Raw genomic sequence first — 22959 nt, 5'->3', positions numbered from 1 at the left:
TGTCACCCTGTCTGTTTACGTGGGTGACTGCCGTGATGTTGTCCGAATGGATCAACTCCGGGTGACCTTGAAGCAGAGGTCTTGCTGAGCTTAGAGCATTGTAAATGGCCCTTAGCTTCAGGATATTTATGTGAAGTGATGTCTACAGGCTTGACCATAAGCTCTGGAAATTCCTTCCCTGTGTGACTGCTCCCCAGCCTCGCAGGCTGGCATCCGTGGTCACCAGGACCCAGTCCTGAATGTCGAATCTGCGGCCCTCTAGAAGATGAGCACTCTGCAACCACCACAGGAGAGACACCCTTGTGCTTGGTGACAGGGTTATCCGCTGATGCATCTGAAGATGCGACCCGGACCATTTGTCCAGCAGGTCCCACTGGAAAGTTCTTGCGTGGAATCTGCCGAATGGGATTGCTTCGTAGGAAGCCACCATTTTTCCCAGAACCCTTTCATTGATGTACTGAGACTTGGCTCGGTTATAGGAGGTTCCCGACTAGCTCGGATAACTCCCTGACTTTCTCCTCCGGGAGAAACACCTTTTTCTGGACTGTGTCCAGGATCATCCTAGGAACAGAAGACGAGTCGTCGGAATCAGCTGCGATTTTGGAATATTGAGAAACCAATCGTGCTGCCGCAACACTACCTGAGATAGTGCTACACCGACCTCCAACTGTTCCCTGGATCTTACCCTTATCAGGGAATCGTCCAAGTAAGGGATAACTAAAATTCCCTTCCTTCGAAAGAGTATCATCATTTCGGCCATTACCTTGGTAAAGACCCGGGGTGCCGTGGACCATCCATACGGCAGCGTCTGAAACTGATAGTGACAGTTCTGTACCACAAACCTGAGGTACCCTTGGTGAGAAGGGTAAATTGGGACATGAAGGTAAGCATCCTTGATGCCCCGAGACATCATGTAGTCCCCTTCTTCCAGGTTCGCAATCACTGCTCTGAGTGACTCAATCTTGAATTTGAACCTCCGTATGTAAGTGTTCAAGATTTTAGATTTAGAATCGGTCTCACCGAGCCGTCCGGCTTCGGTACCACAACAGTGTGGAATAATACCCCGTTCCCTGTTGCAGGAGGGGTACCTTGATTATCACCTGCTGGGAATACAGCTTGTGAATGGCTTCCAAAACTGCCTCCCTGTCAGAGGGAGACATCGGTAAAGCCGACTTTAGGAAACGGCGAGGGGGAGACGTCTCGAATTCCAATTTGTACCCCTGAGATCACCTGAAGGATCCAGGGGTCTAATTGCGAGTGAGCCCACTGCGCGCTGAAATTCATTGAGACGGGCCCCCACCGTGCCTGATTCTGCTTGTAAAGCCCCAGCGTCATACTGAGGGCTTGGCAGAGGCGGGAGAGGGCTTCTGTTCCTGGGAACTGGCTGATTTCTGCAGCCTTTTTCCTCTCCCTCTGTCACGGGGCAGAAATGAGGAACCTTTTACCCGCTTGCCCACGAAAGGACTGCGCCTGATAATACGGCGTCTTCTTATGTTGAGAGGCGACCTGGGGTACAAACGTGGATTTCCCAGCTGTTGCCGTGGCCACCAGGTCTGAAAGACCGACCCCAAATAACTCCTCCCCTTCTTCCAAATGCCGTTTGGAATCCGCATCACCTGACCACTGTCGTGTCCATAACCCTCTACTGGCAGAAATGGACAACGCACTTAGACTTGATGCCAGTCGGCAAATATTCCGCCGTGCATCACGCATATATAGAAATGCATCTTTTAAATGCTCTATAGGCAATAATATACTGTCCCTATCTAGGGTATCAATATTTTCAGTCAGGGAATCCGACCACGCCAACCCAGCACTGCACATCCAGGCTGAGGCGATTGCTGGTCGCAGTATAACACCAGTATGTGTGTAAATACATTTTAGGATACCCTCCTGCTTTCTATCAGCAGGATACTTAAGGGCGGCCATCTCAGGAGAGGGTAGAGCCCTTGTTCTTACAAGCGTGTGAGCGCTTTATCCACCCTAGGGGGTGTTTCCCAACGCACCCTAACCTCTGGCGGGAAAGGATATAATGCCAATAACATTTTAGAAATTATCAGTTGTTATCGGGGGAAACCCACGCATCATCACACACCTCATTTAATTTCTCAGATTCAGGAAAACTACAGGTAGTTTTTCCTCACCGAACATAATACCCCTTTTTGGTGGTACTCGTATTATCAGAAATGTGTAAAACATTTTTCATTGCCTCAATCATGTAACGTGTGGCCCTACTGGAAGTCACATTTGTCTCTTCACCGTCGACACTGGAGTCAGTATCCGTGTCGGCGTCTATATCTGCCATCTGAGGTAACGGGCGCTTTAGTGCCCCTGACGGCCTATGAGACATCTGGACAGGCACAAGCTGAGTAGCCGGCTGTCTCATGTCAACCACTGTCTTTTATACAGAGCTGACACTGTCACGTAATTCCTTCCAACAGTTCACCACTCAGGTGTCGACCCCCTAGGGGGTGACATCACTATTACAGGCAATCTGCTCCGTCTCCACATCATTTTTCTCCTCATACATGTCGACACCAACGTACCGACACACAGCACACACACAGGGAATGCTCTGATAGAGGACAGGACCCCACTAGCCCTTTGGGGAGACAGAGGGAGAGTTTGCCAGCACACACCAGAGCGCTATATATATACAGGGATAACCTTATATAAGTGTTTTTCCCCTTATAGCTGCTGTATTTTTAATACTGCGCGTAATTAGTGCCCCCCTCTCTTTTTTAACCCTTTCTGTAGTGTAGTGACTGCAGGGGAGAGCCAGGGAGCTTCCCTCCAACGGAGCTGTGAGGGAAAATGGCGCCAGTGTGCTGAGGAGATAGGCTCCGCCCCCTTCTCGGCGGCCTTATCTCCCGTTTTTCTGTGTATTCTGGCAGGGGTTAAATTCATCCATATAGCCCAGGAGCTATATGTGATGCATTTTTTGCCATCCAAGGTGTTTTTATTGCGTCTCAGGGCGCCCCCCCCCCAGCGCCCTGCACCCTCAGTGACCGGAGTGTGAAGTGTGCTGAGAGCAATGGCGCACAGCTGCAGTGCTGTGCGCTACCTTGTTGAAGACAGGACGTCTTCTGCCGCCGATTTTCCGGACCTCTTCAGTCTTCTGGCTCTGTAAGGGGGCCGGCGGCGCGGCTCTGGAACCTATCCATGGCTGGGCCTGTGATCGGTCCCTCTGGAGCTAATGTCCAGTAGCCTAAGAAGCCCAATCCACTCTGCACGCAGGTGAGTTCGCTTCTTCTCCCCTTAGTCCCTCGATGCAGTGAGCCTGTTGCCAGCAGGTCTCACTGAACATAAAAAACCTAAAACTAAACTTTTCACTAAGCAGCTCAGGAGAGCCACCTAGTGTGCACCCTTCTCGTTCGGGCACAAAAATCTAACTGGGGCTTGGAGGAGGGTCATAGGGGGAGGAGCCAGTGCACACCAGGTAGTTCTAAAGCTTTACTTTTGTGCCCAGTCTCCTGCGGAGCCGCTATTCCCCATGGTCCTTACGGAGTCCCCAGCATCCACTAGGACGTCAGAGAAACAATAATTATGTGTTGCTAAGACTCATTATCCATCATAAAAAATTGAATACAAGGATTAAAATGAAAGAAAAAAACAGCTAATAATGAAATTGCTGCCCCCCCTTCCTGCGCAACTTTCTATATAGGAAAAGGAAGAAGTTCTAGATCAATTGGAGGGTCGTTATCCACCATACAGGTCATAAACCAGGTTGTGTTCGAAAGGGTCCTATGAATTTGGAATTTAATGGCAGTAGATAGTGTTGCTGTGTAGCTTCCCACATTTCAAAGAATTGCACAACTTTCACCTCCCTTTCCAGCGTAGTCCTCAAACACACCATTCTGAGATGATAAAATAAAATAGCTTAGCCTTAAAGAGGGACATGGGGGGAAGGGGGTGTCAGGGTGTAAACATATTTGTAGAATGGCTTTGCACGCCGCTGTACTCACTGCCAGCAACGGAGCAACGGCCTCCTGCAGCCCTTAGTTATATGAAGGCTTTGTGGGAGAATTCCAAAAAGTGCACATTCCGGTGTTAAAGGTAAATAGCTAAATGTTCCACAGAGTAATTATGTATTTGTACTCAGAAGTTACAGTTAGAGGACAAGACCAAAGGCAGTGCATGAGATCTGCCTGAGGTGCTCCACATTTAAAGCATACCTCCCAACATGACCCTCTCCAGGAGGGACACAATGCTCTGCTTCGGGACTTTTTTCTCAATTTGTGATTGCCAGCACCTGTTTTGAACAGGTAAATGAATAAAGAAAGATGTTTCAACACAGGTGTTGGCAATCATAAATTAATAGGGAAGTCCAGGAGCAGAGCATTCTGTCCCTCCTGGAGAGGGTCATGTTGGGAGGTATGTTTAAAGCATAAGTGGAAGGTGGAGAAACCAGTCAAGGACAATCTGTGCAGAGAGAGGTATGTTCTGTGGAGTATGTTAAGAAACATTTCTGAAGCACTGGGTTTTAGAACCTGACTCTTTGTAAATAATCCACATAGGGTGGAATTCAATTAGCCACGGTAATTGGGCTAATTGAACCCTAGGGGTATCCAATTAGCCCCAAAACCAGCAGTCATCTGAGTTTTCTTTTCACCTGCCTCAGCGGGTCGTAACAAAATCCCTTATAACTCGGGGGTTATTGGGTGCCGCAACCGCGTTAATGCATGAATCGATGAACTTTTACAGATTCTATGAGTTAATCCCTGTTAACTAGAGTGACCATATTATCCCTTTTACCTGGGACGCTCATGGATTACACAGGTTCTGTGGCTGACTAAAACCAGATTAAATGTAGGCTTTAATTCAGCCAGCCACAGAACCTGTGTAATCCATGAGCGTCCCGGGTAAATGGGATAATATGGTCACCCTATGTTAACCCATGTTAATGCCCATCAACACAGTAAGTAACAGGCATTAACTAAGCTATCCCAAGCTAGCCCAAAGTTAACTCCCATTTTCACTAGTGGTAATATACCACAGATAATTGAATTCCCCCTATAATATTATATCAAGAAATGGATGAATTTTAAAAGCATTTTTTTTTTATCTGTGATTTTACTATAATTATTTACTATAAATAAAATTTTAAATAAATATTAATAATAAGATTTTGATAAATACGAGGTTTAAACAATATATGAAAAAATATCCAGTATTTACATTTCCCTTACTAAATGGCATGTTAATTGCAGTACTTTTTATAATAAAAACGTGTATTTTATCTTTTTCAATATTTATTATTTCATACCTTATGTAAAGCAGTGCTGTTGCCTTTAAATGCGGTCCACTTTCTCCTATCTTTACTATATAAAATGAAAAACTCTGTGATGTAGTATTGGCTGAAATATTTATTGGCTCCCTGAGTTTTTATTCCAGAGATTAAAAAAGGTTTTTGCAAATCCACCTGAAAAATATACAAAGCAACAATTTACTTTATAACAGATTAGTAACGTAGTGGGTTAGCTGACAGATGTAAAGGGGAAACGCATAGAGCTGAGAGAGGGATCTACAGGAGAACACATTCAAACTTGTTTCAAACCGCCGGTGGCTTTGGCCTAAAAACCATGGGATTTAATAGTAATATCCAGTGGTTTGAAGGATTAATATGTAAATCTCCATTGATGCATGGTGGGTCAGATGTGAAACCCCTAAACTGGCAGCCGCTTATCCCAATTATATGCCTAATACCAATCTTTTCTGTAATATGACATGGATGCACAAATGAACCTAAGTAAATAGAACTACCATTAAATGATTGGCTGCCAGGCTACTGAGTAGGAGGTGTCACTGGATATTGATTAATTTCATGGTGGAAGAACAGTCTGTTCCTTCTGTTAGGGTTATTTATTCCCCATAAGGATTACCTTCTTCCAACTGGATTGTGGGTAATCAAGAAAATGAAAATATTTTAGGCAAGTACTTATCAGGAAAGGAACACAAAATAAACCCAAAATGGTGATAAAAAGACAGAAATGACGTATATCCCTGCATCATACTCGCCAACTATCCCTGAAGGGAGACTGCCTGAAATAAATAAATAAATATATACACTGCTCAAAAAAATAAAGGGAACAACACATCCTAGATCTGAATGAATGAAATATTCTTATTAAATACTTTGTTCTTTACATAGTTAAATGTGCTGACAACAAAATCACACAAAAATTATCAATGGAAATCAAATTTATTAACCTATGGAGGTCTGGATTTGGAGTCGCACTCAAAATTAAAGTGGAAAAACACACTACAGGCTGATCCAACTTTGATGTAATGTCCTTAAAACAAGTCAAAATGAGGCTCAGTAGTGTGTGTGGCCTCCACGTGCCTGTATAACCTCCCTACAACGCCTGGGCATGCTCCTGATGAGGTGGCAGATGGTCTCCTGAGGGATCTCCTCCCAGACCTGGACTAAAGCATCCACCAACTCCTGGACAGTCTGTGGTGCAACGTGGCGTTGGTGGATGGAGCGAGACATGATGTCCCAGATGTGCTCAATTGGATTCAGGTCTGGGGAATGGGCGGGCCAGTCCATAGCATCAATGCTTTCGTCTTGCAGGAACTGCTGACACACTCCAGCCACATGAAGTCTAGCATTGTCTTGCATTAGGAGGAACCCAGGGCTAACCGCACCAGCATATGGTCTCACAAGGGGTCTGAGGATCTCATCTCGGTACCTAATGGCAATCAGGCTACCTCTGGCGAGCACATGGAGGGCTGTGCGGCCCCCCCAAAGAAGTGCCACCCCACACCATTACTGACACACTGCCAAACCGGTCATGCTGGAGGATGTTGCAGGCAGCAGAACGTTCTCCATGTCGTCTCCAGACTCTGTCACGTCTGTCACATGTGCTCAGTGAGAACCTGCTTTCATCTGTGAAGAGCACAGGGCGCCAGTGGCGAATTTGCCAATTTTGGTGTTCTTTGGCAAATGCCAAACGTCCTGCACGGTGTTGGGCTGTAAGCACAACCCCCACCTGTGGACGTCGGGCCCTCATACCACCCTCATGGGGTCTGTTTCTGATCGTTTGAGTAGACACATGCACATTTGTGGCTTGCTGGAGGTCATTCTGCAGGGCTCTGGCAGTGCTCCTCCTGTTTCTCATTGCACAAAGGCGGAGGTAGCGGTCCTGCTGCTGGGTTGTTGCCCTCCTACGGCCTCCTCCACGTCTCCTGATGTACTGGCCTGTCTCCATGCTCTGGACACTACGCTGACAGACACAGCAAACCTTCTTGCCACAGCTCGCATTGATGTACCATCCTGGATGAGCTGCACTACCTGAGCCACTTGTGTGGGTTGTAGACTCCGTCTCATGCTACCACTAGAGTGAAAGCACCGCCAGCTTTCAAAAGTGACCAAAACATCAGCCAGAAAGCATAGGAGCTAAGAAGTGGTCTGTGGTCACCACCTGCAGAACAACTCCTTTATTGGGGGTGTCTTGCTAATTGCCTATAATTTCCACCTGTTGTCTATTCCATTTGCACAACAGCATGTGAAATTGATTGTCAATCAGTGTTGCTTCCTAAGTGGACAGTTTGATTTCACAGAAGTATGATTGACTTGGAGTTACATTGTGTTGTTTAAGTGTTCCCTTTATTTGTTTGAGCAGTATATATATATATATATATATATATATATACTTTTTTTTTCAAATGGGGTCATCAGGGGCCTTTCTTTGTATTGGTTGTATGACACAATGGGGGTGTAGGTGTTTGGAGAGGACCGGGCACCGGGAAGAAACCCATAGAAGTAAGGTGTGTCAGGGTGAGCGTCCTGCGGATCCTATGATCTTCAAAGAAAAAGAGTTAACTATGCTAAGTCTACCATAACTCTTATTTTCTTCTTCAGGGTCCATAGTCTCCAGAGGTAAGACACTGGGGATATCCCAAAGCAGTTATTTTAATGGAGGGTATGCTCCAGAGCAGAAAGGAGAATCCGGCGTCTTAAGGAAGCATCCAGAGAGGCAAATGTATCAAAGGCATAGAACCGAAGAAAGGTGTGGACAGAAGACCACGTGACCATTTTGCACAGTTGTTCAGCAGACGCACCACGGTGGACTGACCACGAAGGACCCACAGAGCAAGTAGAATGTGCAGAGACTGTATCTGGTACATGGAGGTCAGCTTGCAAGTAAGCCTGTGAGATAGTCATGCAAAGCCACCTGGCCAGAGTTTGCTTGTTAGCTGGCCAGCCCCTCTTGTGGAACCCATAGAGGAAATCAGTTTTCCTGATGGAGTTAGTACAATCCACCTAAATCTGAAGAGCATGGACCACATCCAAGGAGGCCTCCACCGTAGAGGTGTGGGGATTGGAAGAACGGAACCACAATTTCTTTGTTAAGGTGGAATCTGGACACTACCTTGGGGACGTAGCCGGCCTGGGTCTGGAGGAGAGCCCTGTCTGGATGAAAGATCAGAAAGGGAGAGCAACAGAAGAGCGCCCCTAAATCCGAATCCTCTGGGAAGAGGCAATAGCCAGAAGATAGTGTTTTCGCTGTCAGCCATTTGAGGTCCACTGAGTCCAGAGGTCAAACGGGGGCTCCTGTAGAGCCTGGAGAACCAGTGACAAATCCCACTGTGCCAATGGAGGGACAAAGGGAGGGTATATATGAAGGACAACTTGAAGGAAGGTGCAAACATCAGGTAGTGGAGCGATTCTTTGTTGGAACCAGACTAACAGAGAAGAGGTGTGCACTTTCAGAGATTCCAGGCGGAGTCCAAAGTTCAATCCAGCTTGGAGAAAGGCAAGTACCATGAAAACCCGAAAAACCAGAGGGTCATAGCCTCTTGCACCACACTACTAGAAGTAAGCATGCCAAACACGGTAATAGATATGGGCTGAGGCAGGCTTCTGTGCCATGAGCATGGTTTGAATTACAGAGTGGGAGAAACCTTTGGACCTTAGGAGGGATGACTAAAGAGCCACACCATCAAAGACAGGCAAGCTAAGTCCAGGAGCAGACAGGGACCTTGAGACAATAGGTCACAGAGGAAGTGGAAAGGGAGCATGCATGGAGAGCCTCTGGAGATTGGTGAACCAATGGTGCCTGGGCCAGGCCAGAGCTATCAGCAGGATGGTGCCTCCTCCTTGCTTGAATTTGTGAAGAACCCTGGGAAGGAGGGAGACCGGATAGAAAGAGGTATGCCAGATGAAAGGTACACTTCAGGGCATCCACGAAGGCTGCTTTGTGGCCTCTTGTCCTGGACCCATACATGGGAACTTTGTGGTTGTGTCATGAGGCCATGAGGTCCAAGTCTGGTAGACCCCATTTGACCACCAGGAGCTGCAAAACTTCTGGGTGTAGAACACATTCTGCAGTGTGAACGTTATGACGGCTGAGGAAGTCCGCTTTCCAGGTGAGGATCCCCAGGATGATCACTGCCGAGATGGCCGGGAGATGACGTTTGGCCCATCTGAGAATGTGCACCACTTCCTGCATCACCAACAAACTGCGAGTGCCTCCCTGATGATTGAGGTAGGCTACTGCAGTGGCGTTGTCAGATTGGACTAGGACAGACCTTCCCTGGAGAATGTCCTGTGCCAGAGTGAGTGCTTTGTAGACAGCTCGAAGCTCCAGGACGTTGAATGGCAAGCAACTTTGTGGAAGTCCAACGTCCCTGAAAGGAGTTATTGGCCATTCACTGCGTTCACCCGTGGTGGCTGGCATCCGTGGTAAGGAGCACACAGTTTGGAATCCAGAAGGGGTGACCCTTGTCCAAGTGGGATGTCTGTAGCCACCAGGATAGGGACAGTTGAAATTCCAGAGAGAGGACCATCGTCTGGGACCTGACCAGATGATTTTGTCAATTCCACCTGAAGAAGATCAGGTGTTGAAGGGGCCTGAAGTGGAACTGGCCTTATTCCACCATGACAAAGGCGGAGACCATGGACCCCAAGACCTGGATTGACACTCGGTGACTGTGAAGTAACTTGCATACTTGCGTTTGCAGTGCAGAAATTATGTCTGCTGGCAGGAATAACCTCTGTACCTGAGAATCCAGGATAGCCTCCTGATGCAACATCTTTTGAGGGGCTTCTTTTAGTTGATGAGCCAGCCGTTTGTTTGCGGGAAGGCAATGGTCAGCTGAAGATGGCTGCGAATTACCTCCAGAGAGTGTGCCAGAATCAGAAGGTCGTCTGGGTTTGGAAGTATTCTGACCCCCTGACGACGAAGCTGGCCCGCTATAACTGCATGATTTTGGTAAAGACCTGAGGAGCTGTAGAAAGAACAAAAGGCAATGCCCTTAATTGGAAATGTTGCTGGAGGACAGCAAACTGGAGAAACCGTTGATGAGAGGGTGCTATGGGCACATAGCATCCTAAATGTCCAGAGACACCATAAATGCTAGGACAATGGAGTTGTAGGGTTTTCATACGAAACCTGGCACTCGGATAAATTTGTTCAGTGACATGAGATTGAGAATAGGTTGATGAGGTTGATGAGACCTATTGGGTTTCTGAACCAAGAAAAAAGTAGAGTAAAAACACGTCCCTCGATGTGCCGAAGGGACAGGGATTATTACCACTAAGTTAAGAGAGACTGAACGGCCTTCTGGAGGAACAGGGCTTTGCTCGGGTCTGTTGGAGGGCCTGTACAAAGGAACTGCTGGGGATGGGGTGGTGGGCACTAGAACTGTGAGAACGTACCCGTGAAAGACCACTTCTTGAAATCAGGTGTCTGGTGATCAGGTATCTGGTGATATGATGCCAGGACTCTGAATTGAAGAAGTCAGACTTGCTGGCTGGACGTCTGTGATCCCAAGCCTATTTAGCCTGGGGCTTGGAGGCCTTCGTGGAAGCAGACTGCCAAGTGAAGGACTGCACTTTAGCTTTACCTTGGGGGTGAACAAAAGGAAGTTGTTCGTGGCTTCGAGGTAGATGCTGAAGACAGGAGAGCAGATTTAGAGGCTGCTAGAGTAGTCACTATTTTGTCCAATTCTGGCCCAATCGAATATCCCCAGTGTAGGGCAGTGATTCAAGGGCCTTCTTGGGAGTCAGTGTCTGCTTTCCAAGAGTGTAGCAAGATTACCTGGCGGGCTTCCACGGAAGTAGCAGATGCCTTGGAAGCTAGGAGACCATTGCCCAAAGCAGCTTCACCTAAGTAGGAGGCTGCTTCCCTAATTTGGGAGATTTGGGACAGCTGTTCCCTGATAACATCAGAGGGGAGTCTGTCTTCTAGAGCCTCTGCCCAGCTGTCAATAGCCTTAGTCACCCAGGCTGGTTGTGTAATAGCACCTGTAAGAGAATAGACAGACTTAAGACAAGTTTAAATTTTTCTATCCGTAGCTTCCTTCAGGGAAGATGCAGACATGGTAGGCAAAGTAGAGCTTCAAACCAGGCGCATCACATGAGAATCCATTGTAGGGGCAATCTCCCACTTAGCACAATCCCCAGACGGGAGAGGGTAAAAAGAAGCTAGGCATTTTGGTATTTGAAACTTCTTACTAGGGGTACTTCATGCTTCACGCATGAGGTCAGTGAGCTAATTAGATTGAAATAATAAGAATTTACTTACCGATAATTCTATTTCTCGTAGTCCGTAGTGGATGCTGGGGACTCCGTCAGGACCATGGGGAATAGCGGCTCCGCAGGAGACAGGGCACAAAAGTAAAAGCTTTAGGATCAGGTGGTGTGCACTGGCTCCTCCCCCCATGACCCTCCTCCAAGCCTCAGTTAGGATACTGTGCCCGGACGAGCGTACACAATAAGGAAGGATTTTGAATCCCGGGTAAGACTCATACCAGCCACACCAATCACACTGTACAACCTGTGATCTGAACCCAGTTAACAGCATGATAACAGCGGAGCCTCTGAAAAGATGGCTCACAACAATAATAACCCGATTTTTGTAACAATAACTATGTACAAGTATTGAAGACAATCCGCACTTGGGATGGGCGCCCAGCATCCACTACGGACTACGAGAAATAGAATTATCGGTAAGTAAATTCTTATTTTCTCTGACGTCCTAAGTGGATGCTGGGGACTCCGTCAGGACCATGGGGATTATACCAAAGCTCCCAAACGGGCGGGAGAGTGCGGATGACTCTGCAGCACCGAGTGAGAGAACTCCAGGTCCTCCTCAGCCAGGGTGTGCCCCTGACCAAGTAGCAGCTCGGCAAAGTTGTAAAGCCGAGACCCCTCGGGCAGCCGCCCAAGATGAGCCCACCTTCCTTGTGGAATGGGCATTTATATTTTCAGGGCCCTGACAACATCTAGCAACTTGGAGTCCTCCAAGTCTCTAGTAGCCGCAGGTACCACAATAAGCTGGTTCAGGTGAAACGCTGACACCACCTTAGGGAGAAACTGGGGACGAGTCCGCAGCTCTGCCCTGTCCGAATGGACAATCAGATATGAGCTTTTGTGAGACAAAGCCGCCAATTCTGACACTCGCCTGGCCGAGGCCAGGGCCAACATCATGGTCACTTTCCATGTGAGATATTTCAAATCCACAGATTTGAGCGGTTTAAACCAATGTGATTTGAGGAATCCCAGAACTACGTTGAGATCCCACAGTGCCACTGGAGGCACAAAAGGGGGTTGTATATGCAGTACTCCCTTGACAAACTTCTGGACTTCAGGAACTGAAGCCAATTCTTTCTGGAAGAAAATCGACAGGGCCGAAATTTGAACCTTAATGGACCCCAATTTGAGGCCCATAGACACTCCTGTTTGCAGGAAATGCAGGAATCGACCGAGTTGAAATTTCTTCGTGGGGCCTTCCTGGCCTCACACCACGCAACATATTTTCGCCACATGTGGTGATAATGTTGTGCGGTCACCTCCTTCCTGGCTTTGACCAGGGTAGGAATGACCTCTTCCGGAATGCCTTTTTCCCTTAAGATCCGGCGTTCAACCGCCATGCCGTCAAACGCAGCCGCGGTAAGTCTTGGAACAGACATGGTACTTGCTGAAGCAAGTCCCTTCTTAGCGGCAGAGGCCATGAGTCCTCTGTGAGCATCTCTTAAAGTTCCGGGTACCAAGTCCTTCTTGGCCAATCCGGAGCCACGAGTATAGTTCTTACTCCTCTACGTCTTATAATTCTCAGTACCTTAGGTATGAGAAGCAGAGGAGGGAACACATACACCGACTGGTACACCCACGGTGTTACCAGAACGTCCACAGCTATTGCCTGAGGGTCTCTTGACCTGGCGCAATACCTGTCCAGTTTTTTGTTCAGGCGGGACGCCATCATGTCCACCTTTGGTCTTTCCCAACGGTTCACAATCATGTGGAAGACTTCCCGATGAAGTCCCCACTCTCCCGGGTGGAGGTCGTGCTGAGGAAGTCTGCTTCCCAGTTGTCCACTCCCGGAATGAACACTGCTGACAGTGCTATCACATGATTTTCCGCCCAGCGAAGAATCCTTGCAGTTTCTGCCATTGTCCTCCTGCTTCTTGTGCCGCCCTGTCTGTTTACGTGGGCGACTGCCGTGATGTTGTCCCACTGGATCAATACCGGCTGACCTTGAAGCAGAGGTCTTGCTAAGCTTAGAGCATTGTAAATTGCTCTTAGCTCCAGTATATTTATGTGGAGAGAAGTCTCCAGACTTGATCACACTCCCTGGAAATTTTTTCCTTGTGTGACTGCTCCCCAGCCTTTCAGGCTGGCATCCGTGGTCACCAGGACCCAGTCCTGAATGCCGAATCTGTGGCCCTTTAGTAGATGAGCACTCTGCAGCCACCACAGAAGAGACACCCTTGTCCTTGGAGACAGGGTTATCCGCTGATGCATCTGAAGATGCGATCCGGACCATTTTTCCAGCAGATCCCACTGAAAAGTTCTTGCGTGAAATCCGCCGAATGGAATCGCTTCGTAAGAAGCCACCATTTTTCCCAGGACCCTTGTGCAATGATGCACTGACACTTTTCCTGGTTTTAGGAGGTTCCTGACTAGCTCGGATAACTCCCTGGCTTTCTCCTCCGGGAGAAACACCTTTTTCTGGACTGTGTCCAGAATCATCCCTAGGAACAGCAGACGTGTCGTCGGAGACAGCTGCGATTTTGGAATATTTAGAATCCACCCGTGCTGTCGTAGAACTACTTGAGATAGTGCTACTCCGACCTCCAACTGTTCTCTGGACCTTGCCCTTATCAGGAGATCGTCCAAGTAAGGGATAATTAAGACGCCTTTTCTTTGAAGAAGAATCATCATTTCGGCCATTACCTTGGTAAAGACCCGGGGTGCCGTGGACAATCCAAACGGCAGCGTCTGAAACTGATAGTGACAGTTTTGTACCACGAACCTGAGGTACCCTTGGTGAGAAGGGCAAATTGGGACATGGAGGTAAGCATCCTTGATGTCCAGGGACACCATATAGTCCCCTTCTTCCTGGTTCGCTATCACTGCTCTGAGTGACTCCATCTTGATTTGAACCTTTGTATGTAAGTGTTCAAATATTTCAGATTTAGAATAGGTCTCACCGAGCCGTCTGGCTTCAGTACCACAATATAGTGTGGAATAATACCCCTTTCCTTGTTGTAGGAGGGGTACTTTGATTATCACCTGCTGGGAATACAGCTTGTGAATTGTTTCCAATACTGCCTCCCTGTCGGAGGGAGACGTTGGTAAAGCAAACTTCAGGAACCTGCGAGGGGGAGACGTCTCGAATTTCCAATCTGTACCCCTGGGATACTACTTGTAGGATCCAGGGGTCCACTTGCGAGTGAGCCCACTGCGTGCTGAAACTCTTGAGACGACCCCCCACCGCACCTGTTTGTACGGCCCCAGCGTCATGCTGAGGACTTGGCAGAAGCGGTGGAAGGCTTCTGTTCCTGGGAATGGGCTGCCTGCTGCAGTCTTCTTCCCTTACCTCTATCCCTGGGCAGATATGACTGGCCTTTTGCCCGCTTGCCCTTATGGGGACGAAAGGACTGAGGCTGAAAAGACGATGTCTTTTTCTGCTGAGATGTGACTTGGGGTAAAAAAGGTGGATTTTCCAGCTGTTGCCGTGGCCACCAGGTCCGATGGACCGACCCCAAATAACTCCTCCCCTTTATACGGCAATACTTCCATGTGCCGTTTGGAATCTGCATCACCTGACCACTGTCGTGTCCATAAACATCTTCTGGCAGATATGGACATCGCACTTACTCTTGATGCCAGTGTGCAAATATCCCTCTGTGCATTTCGCTCCAGTCAGGGAATCCGACCAAGCCACCCCAGCGCTGCCCATCCAGGCTGAGGCGATCGCTGGTCGCAGTATAACACCAGTATGTGTGTATATACTTTTTAGGATATTTTCCAGCCTCCTATCAGTTGGCTCCTTGAGGGCGGCCGTATCTGGAGACGGTAACGCCACTTGTTTTGATAAGCGTGTGAGCGCCTTATCCACCCTAAGGGGTGTTTCCCAACGCGCCATAACTTCTGGCGGGAAAGGGTATACCGCCAATAATTTTCTATCGGGGGAAACCCACGCATCATCACACACTTCATTTAATTTATCTGATTCAGGAAAAACCACATGTAGTTTTTTCACACTCCACATAATACCCTTTTTTGTGGTACTTGTAGTATCAGAAATATGTAACATCTCCTTCATTGCCCTTAACAAGTAACGTGTGGCCCTAAAGGAAAATACGTTTGTTTCTTCACCGTCGACACTGGAGTCAGTGTCCGTGTCGACCGACTGAGGTAAAAGGACGTTTTAACGCCCCTGACGGTGTTTGAGACGCCTGGACAGGTACTAATTGGTTTGCCGGCCGTCTCATGTCGTCAACCGACCTTGCAGCGTGTTGACATTATCACGTAATTCCTTAAATAAGCCATCCATTCCGGTGTCGACTCCCTAGAGAGTGACATCACCATTACAGGCAATTGCTCCGCCTCCTCACCAACATCGTCCTCATACATGTCGACACACACGTACCGACACACAGCACACACACAGGGAATGCTCTGATAGAGGACAGGACCCCACTAGCCCTTTGGGGAGACAGAGGAAGAGTTTGCCAGCACACACCAAAAACGCTATAATTATACAGGGACAACCTTTATATAAGTGTTTTTCCCTTATAGCATTTTTTAATATATATAGTCATATCGCCAAATAAGTGCCCCCCCTCTCTGTTTTAACCCTGTTTCTGTAGTGCAGTGCAGGGGAGAGCCTGGGAGCCTTCCCACCAGCATTTCTGTGAGGGAAAATGGCGCTGTGTGCTGAGGAGAATAGGCCCCGCCCCCTTTTCGGCGGGCTTCTTCTCCCGTTTTTCTGAGACCTGGCAGGGGTTAAATACATCCATATAGCCCCCAGGGGCTATATGTGATGTATTTTTAGCCAGAATAAGGTACTATCATTGCTGCCCAGGGCGCCCCCCCCAGCGCCCTGCACCCTCAGTGACCGCTGCTATGAAGTGTGCTGACAACAATGGCGCACAGCTGCAGTGCTGTGCGCTACCTTATGAAGACTGAAAAGTCTTCTGCCGCCGGTTTCTGGACCTCTTCACTTTTCGGCATCTGCAAGGGGGTCGGCGGCGCGGCTCCGGGACGAACCCCAGGGTGAGACCTGTGTTCCGACTCCCTCTGGAGCTAATGGTGTCCAGTAGCCTAAGAAGCCAATCCATCCTGCACGCAGGTGAGTTCACTTCTCTCCCCTAAGTCCCTCGATGCAGTGAGCCTGTTGCCAGCAGGACTCACTGAAAATAAAAAAAACCTAACAAAACTTTTACTCTAAGCAGCTCAGGAGAGCCACCTAGATTGCACCCTTCTCGGCCGGGCACAAAAATCTAACTGAGGCTTGGAGGAGGGTCATGGGGGGAGGAGCCAGTGCACACCACCTGATCCTAAAGCTTTTACTTTTGTGCCCTGTCTCCTGCGGAGCCGCTATTCCCCATGGTCCTGACGGAGTCCCCAGCATCCACTTAGGACGTCAGAGAAAATTCAGCCTTAACAACCTTCTGACGTCTTTGGCTTAGGAGCAAATGGTAAATTGTCATTTGCTCCCATGTAGTATTATATTTTCATTCCAACCAGCTAGATTGGACAGATGATCTGATAGATACAGTAATTATATCCTTTCTCAAGCTATGTATAGTTTGCAGCAATAGTATATCTTTTTTGATTACAGGAGGCAATATTACTTTATTATTAATGTTAAGGGGGCTTAATCAAGGTTGTTGCTACAGTTGTGTACACATACACCCTAGTTCAAATCATGCCACATAGCCCCGTTTGTCGTGGCATGGTCTTTGCGACTTAGCTGGTCCCCTGCTTCACTGCAAGCTTCTACTGAAACATTACATCGCCAGAGGAGTAACAGATGGATGTTTGTATGCTAAGCTGTCCAGCAATATTGACAGGCAATGGTAAGAGTGCCCTTATCACTATGCTGCCGAGTCTTGATGCATCGTGCATGGGTGACCCGGCTTTACCCGTTCACATACGCACAGTGTAATTGGAAGCCTTGACTACAGCATGGCAGTGGCCTTTATAGACAGGGAAAAGCTGAATGTTTTTTATTTATTATTTTCTTTTATGTAGAGGTACTGTATATTTAACACCATCATCTTCCAGCATATATCCACAGTAGCCTCACATCTGCTGTTATTGTTTGTATGCTAAGATATAACATATTTTGGCAAAAATTAACTTAATTACAATTAAAAACCAACCTGGATCCAAGGCAATGAGGATTTATTCATATGGGCACTCCATGCATTATATGACCCTACATTGTTTAATCTTGCCAACCTTGGCTCCCAATGGTCTATTAAATACAAAAAGAATAAAATAAATATATGTATTTCTCAGTAATTGTAAAATGAAATAACAGTGATGTAATCAGTTGGACAGTTGTGACTTATCACTCGTGTTTAATAAGCAACAAAACACTACATTCTGTTTATTTTACAAGCGATACTAAACCTGAACACTTATAGTTTTGAAAAGCACTTATTTATGCCTGTGTAAAATCAACCAACCTGTCTATAGTGAATACATATCCAGCAATGATACTCTTATCAACCAGTTATGCCATTGTAATTAATGGATATTGGTGGTCATTCCGAGTTGATCGCTCACTGACGATTTTCGCAGTGCAGCGATCAAGTGGAAAAACGGAAAAAATGTGCATGCGTATGGTATGCAGCGCGCATGCGCTAAGTACTTTCACACAAAACTTTGTAGATTTACACAAGCTCGAGCGACGTTTTTTCATCGCTCGAGTGATCGTAGTCTGATTGACAGGAAGTGGGTGTTTCTGGGTGGAAACTGGCTGTTTTCAGGGAGTATGCTAAAAAACGCAGGCGTGCCAGGTAAAAACGCAGGAGTGGCTGGAGAAACGGGGGAGTGGCTGGCCGAACGCAGGGCGTGTTTATGACGTCAAACCAGGATCTAAACGTTCTGAGGTGATCACAGTCTAGGAGTAGGTCTGGAGCTACTCAGAAACTGCAGCAAATTATTTAGTAGCAGTTCTGCTAATCTTTCGTTCGCACTTCTGCTAAGCTAAGATACACTACCAGAGGGCGGCGGCCCAGCGTTTGCAATGCTGCTAAAAGCAGCTAGCGAGCGAACAACACGGAATGAGGGCCTATGTGTCTTGTCATTTTGGTTATCTCTTATAATAGTAATAATGTAAAAGATCTGATCGATCTACTGGACTTGCCCAAATATGTGCCTCCCAAGATTTGCACCTTAGAATAATCTTTTTCAATAGAACAGGTTTTAAGAAATTCAATCTGCTAGAAAAATATATATATATATTTAGCACTGCAGCTCCTTCTCAGATGAAGGAATTTTTCGTTAAGGATATCGTAATTATACATATACTGTGGGTAAACCTCCCAGTATTGGTGGTTCAGGGCTTCATGGCTCCTCGGTTGTCCAAGATGCTGGGCTGTGCTCAGGCTCTCCTGGCACTGAATGGATGCCATGCGCATGAGCACAGCATCATTCACTCGCTCCTTACCCACAGTTCCCAACCAACCCCACTCCCTCTGATACCGCTACTCCCCCATGTGTGAAGGAGGAGATATGTGCTGCATGACATGCTCCCCTGTCTATAACAAGACAGCATGCAGATATGCCGTGCAAAGTATAAACAGTCAGTGGCACTGACCGTTCCATCAACTGCAGCTATCGATTTCACCAGCTACAGTTGTCATTGCCCGTTCACCACAGCAGGGAAAGCGCTGTCCCTGGCTGTGCAGGCTGCCGACTCCGGGCTGCATGTGAGAACTCATGAGAGTAGCGAGATCTCGTGCATGCCCAACGAGCCGCCAAGAGGAGAGCCTAGTGCTGATACGCTGTGGGAGGTCTGGCATCGATCGCCAGAGAGGGGAGTATTCACTCCCCCATTTTGGAATCCGAGATGTTAATAGTACATCTCGGCGCTGCTGCTTCCTGCTTCAAGTCTGAAAAGAGCAAAACAGGAAGCGTTTTGTACAATACGTGCGGGTATAATACAGATGAAGCCACGCTAATGGTGGCTCCGTCAGCAACTAGGTGTGCCCGGCGATGCGCACTACCGTGAACGAACTGGGCACGCGTGCACCGTAGATGCACATGCGCCCCATTCAATGTGAATGGGAGCATCCCTGTGCACTCGGCAGCGTGCCGATGCACAGGAGCGTCTGAGCACGCCGCCTGCCCCTGCCTGTGATGCAGTAACGCTCAATGAGTTTGACTCCATCTGTACATTTACCCCAGTCTTTGAAGCTTGTTGGGTGCTTTGGGCAACTTCTCTACTTTATCTCTCTCCAAGGCTTGCTACATCATCTCCCTTTTAGTAAGGAAGAAGACTGTTCCCATTGGATCCTTTGTGAATGGTTTGGATGATTGTATTCTGAAGAATATGTTTGTTTATTTATTATACACAATTGTTCCTGATCAGCACCACAGACGTACTCTGGGGGTAATTCCAAGTTGATCGCAGCAGGAAATTTTTTAGCAGTTGGGCAAAACCATGTGCACTGCAGGTGTGGCAGATATAACATTTGCAGAGAGAGTTAGATTTGGGTGGGTTATTTTATTTCTGTGCAGGGTAAATACTGGCTGCTTTATTTTTACACTGCAAATTATATTGCAGATTGAACACACCACACCCAAATCTAACTCTCTCTGCACATGTTATATCTGCCTCCCCTGCAGTGCACATGGTTTTGCCCAATTGCTAACAGAATTCCTGCTGCGATCAACTTGGAATTACCCCCTCTGCCTTTTTTTTTTGCTTGAGTAACAGGAACTGTGAGAAGTGAAGTACAATAGCCTCCCATCAGAGGTGGTAGAGGCTAAGACTGTAGAGCAATTTAAACATGCTTGGGATAGTCATTTGAATATCCTTACAAATAATTAAGGTTCAAAAAGGATTGAGATTACCTAAAGGATAAAAAAAAAGGGCAGACTAGATGGGCCAAGTGGTTCTTATCTGCTGTCAAATTCTATGTTTCTATGTAACAGGAAATTAGTTTATCTGATCTAGAAAATTGGGTTTTTTGTGTGTATGGCAGTCAGAGAACTGCAATAAAACTGCTGCTTAGTATATTTCACCTTAGGGACCAATTTATATTCCCTACAATTTTGCACTAATAACCATGGCAATGATTGATTATATTTTTGGGAAATTTATTAATCTCTGGGACAGAGGCTCCAATAACTGCACTTCTGGCAAAGAGTAGAAAGTAAAGTGACACATTACTTTTTACTATTAGTTACCAGTGGCAGAACTACCAGAGTCAATGGAGTCGGTTGCCGCCGGGCGCCAGCCCTTAATGGGCACCTCCTACTTTGCTCCGGTGTCAGGGAATGGGATATATTGCCTGCAGCATGAGCCCTGCATTACCCGTACCGTACTGCTGTCCGTACAGGAGGAGGAAGCAGGGGGCGGGTCGCTTGTGGACTCGGAGCCTGAAGCTCATTGAAGTCCGTGTCTCCATACAGGCACCACGGTGTAGGCGGAGCGGCACTCGCTGCTCCTGCCATGCCCAATTTCTTCTGTGTGCTTTAGGCTCATCATCTGATCTTCTTCCCCACGGCAGAAGTAAGATCAGCAGTACAGTAAGGACTCAGAGGAAATACCAGTGCTTCGGGAGGAGCAGATCTGTGTGTTTGAGAGGAGGCGAGGAGGGAATTGTTTGACTAGGGTTGTGTCTGGGTAGCTGTGTGAGGGGGATCTGAGGGAGGGCGGTACACTGACTGCGTATGTTTCAGGGGAGGAGAACTGAGGGAGGGAGAGGAGCTGTGTGAGTGAGTGTGGGGTGGTGTCTGTGAGGAAGCCATCTATTGGGGGGGGTAGAGGGGGATCTGTGTGAGGAAGGGGAGCTGAATGTGGAGGTATCTATGTAAAGGTAGTGCTCTGTGTGCGTGTTTGATGGAACTGGAACTGAATGACGGAGGAGAGCTGTGTTTGTGAGAGGGAAGGGTCTGTGAGAGAAATGGACAGCTTTGTGGGAGAACTGTGTGTGGGGGGTTCTGTATGAGTTAGGGACAACTATGTGGGAGGGTCTCTAAGTCAGGGTGTTGCGCTATATGTGTTTGAGGGGAACTGAGTGAGTGGGGAGAGCTGTGTGTGTGTAGGGGTCTGTGTGAGAAAGGGATAGCTATGTGAGGGGGGATAGCTGTGTGTGTGGTGGGGGTCTTATGAGAAGGGGAAAGCTATATTAGCGGGGGTCTGTATGAGGGTGGGAATCTGAGTTAAGGGTGACATCTTTATGTATTTGTATTTATATATACATTAATATGGGGCCCTGAGGCAATATATTGATTTGGACACTGTGGGTCTTTATCTGGATCTGTCCAGTATCCACAACAACCCGTAACAGCGGCCCCAGAGGGCTCAACATGGACCGTCCATCATATGGCACCTCTTTCCGATGGGAATAGAGGCACCAAACTCTAAATTGCCTCCGGGTGCCTGGGATGAATTTATGCCAATGTTGGTTACGGTTGTTTTAATAAAGCAAAAGAATAAATGCTAAACCAGTCTGGATTAGCATTCATTGGTCATAGGTGCCAATGATTAATCTAACTTTAACAATCTGCTTGTTAGTATATCTAACCCTTGATGTAGTTCAACAAATTACTTTACTAATGATATAATGTATCCCCCTTCTGTAAATTATAAGAATATAAATTATGTATCTCTGAGGTTACTTATGATATACATAATAATTTACAGTTAAGAGTGCATTATTTCTTACAATATGAGGAGTGTGCAATAAGGTTCAGGATGTGCAGTGCATAGATAGCATAGGCATAATCTGTCTGGTTGTGAACTGTAACCTCTCGCTAAAGTTCTTGTGAAATGTCAAGACACAGAACCGTATATAAGCAGCACTGCACACCGAAGAAGTCAGCATGTTCACTTTCTTCACAAACTCATTATGGAGCTCAACTGAAGTCACTTCAGAGCCATGGTCTTCTATGACTACAAGAGATTTGACAAACTATGAGCTACTTTTGCGGAGAAAGCACTGTCCCAACCCACTGTATTTGCGTGGTTTGCAACATTTTTGTCATCGGTGATGGTCTCTTGAAGACGAGAAGCGATGCGGCTGACCTATGTCCGCAATCACTGAGTACAACATAGCTATTGTGCGGACCATAGTTGAGGTGGACGCCAGGGTGACCGTGGACCAGTTAAGAGAATGAGATAGGCATCTTATTGGGATCCATCCACTTGAAACTCCATGAAAAGCATAGCCTGAGCAAGGATTCTGTACGCTAGGTGCCCCATCAGCTGACTTGAGAGCAGAAGCACAGGTGACTTGGTGCCGCAACATGCTGGCCAGGTTTGATGGTGGTTGCTCAAACTCTGTCTATTAAACCATCAGTGGTAATGAATCCTGGATCTACAGTTTTGACACTGAGACCAAACAACAGTCAGCCCAGTGGATCTCAGTTGGAGGCGCACCGCCACAGAAGCTCTGACTTGAGCACAGTGTGGCCTAGCAGATGTTGACTGTTTTTGTTAGCTAAGACTGGACATATAGCTACCGTACCGTTTGTGCTGT

The 22959-nt window shown here is 47.3% G+C and overlaps 1 protein-coding gene across 2 annotated transcripts in view; it reads right to left on the bottom strand.

Annotated features, from left to right (window-relative positions):
• The window catches only part of F5 (coagulation factor V), a 303846-nt gene that overhangs the window by 50441 nt on the left and 230446 nt on the right, over positions 1-22959 (bottom strand). For both annotated transcript variants that reach the window (XM_063955643.1, XM_063955644.1), the window contains 2 exons: positions 17623-17717; positions 5267-5422 (listed from right to left, as the gene is read on the bottom strand). In XM_063955643.1, the coding sequence (XP_063811713.1) occupies positions 5267-5422; positions 17623-17717 (251 nt within the window). The remainder of the gene's footprint in view (positions 1-5266; positions 5423-17622; positions 17718-22959) is intronic.

The sequence above is a fragment of the Pseudophryne corroboree genome, chromosome 2, assembly GCF_028390025.1.
Source record: "Pseudophryne corroboree isolate aPseCor3 chromosome 2, aPseCor3.hap2, whole genome shotgun sequence".
Lineage (NCBI taxonomy): Eukaryota > Metazoa > Chordata > Amphibia > Anura > Myobatrachidae > Pseudophryne > Pseudophryne corroboree.
This window is presented reverse-complemented; position numbering and strand designations above follow the sequence as displayed.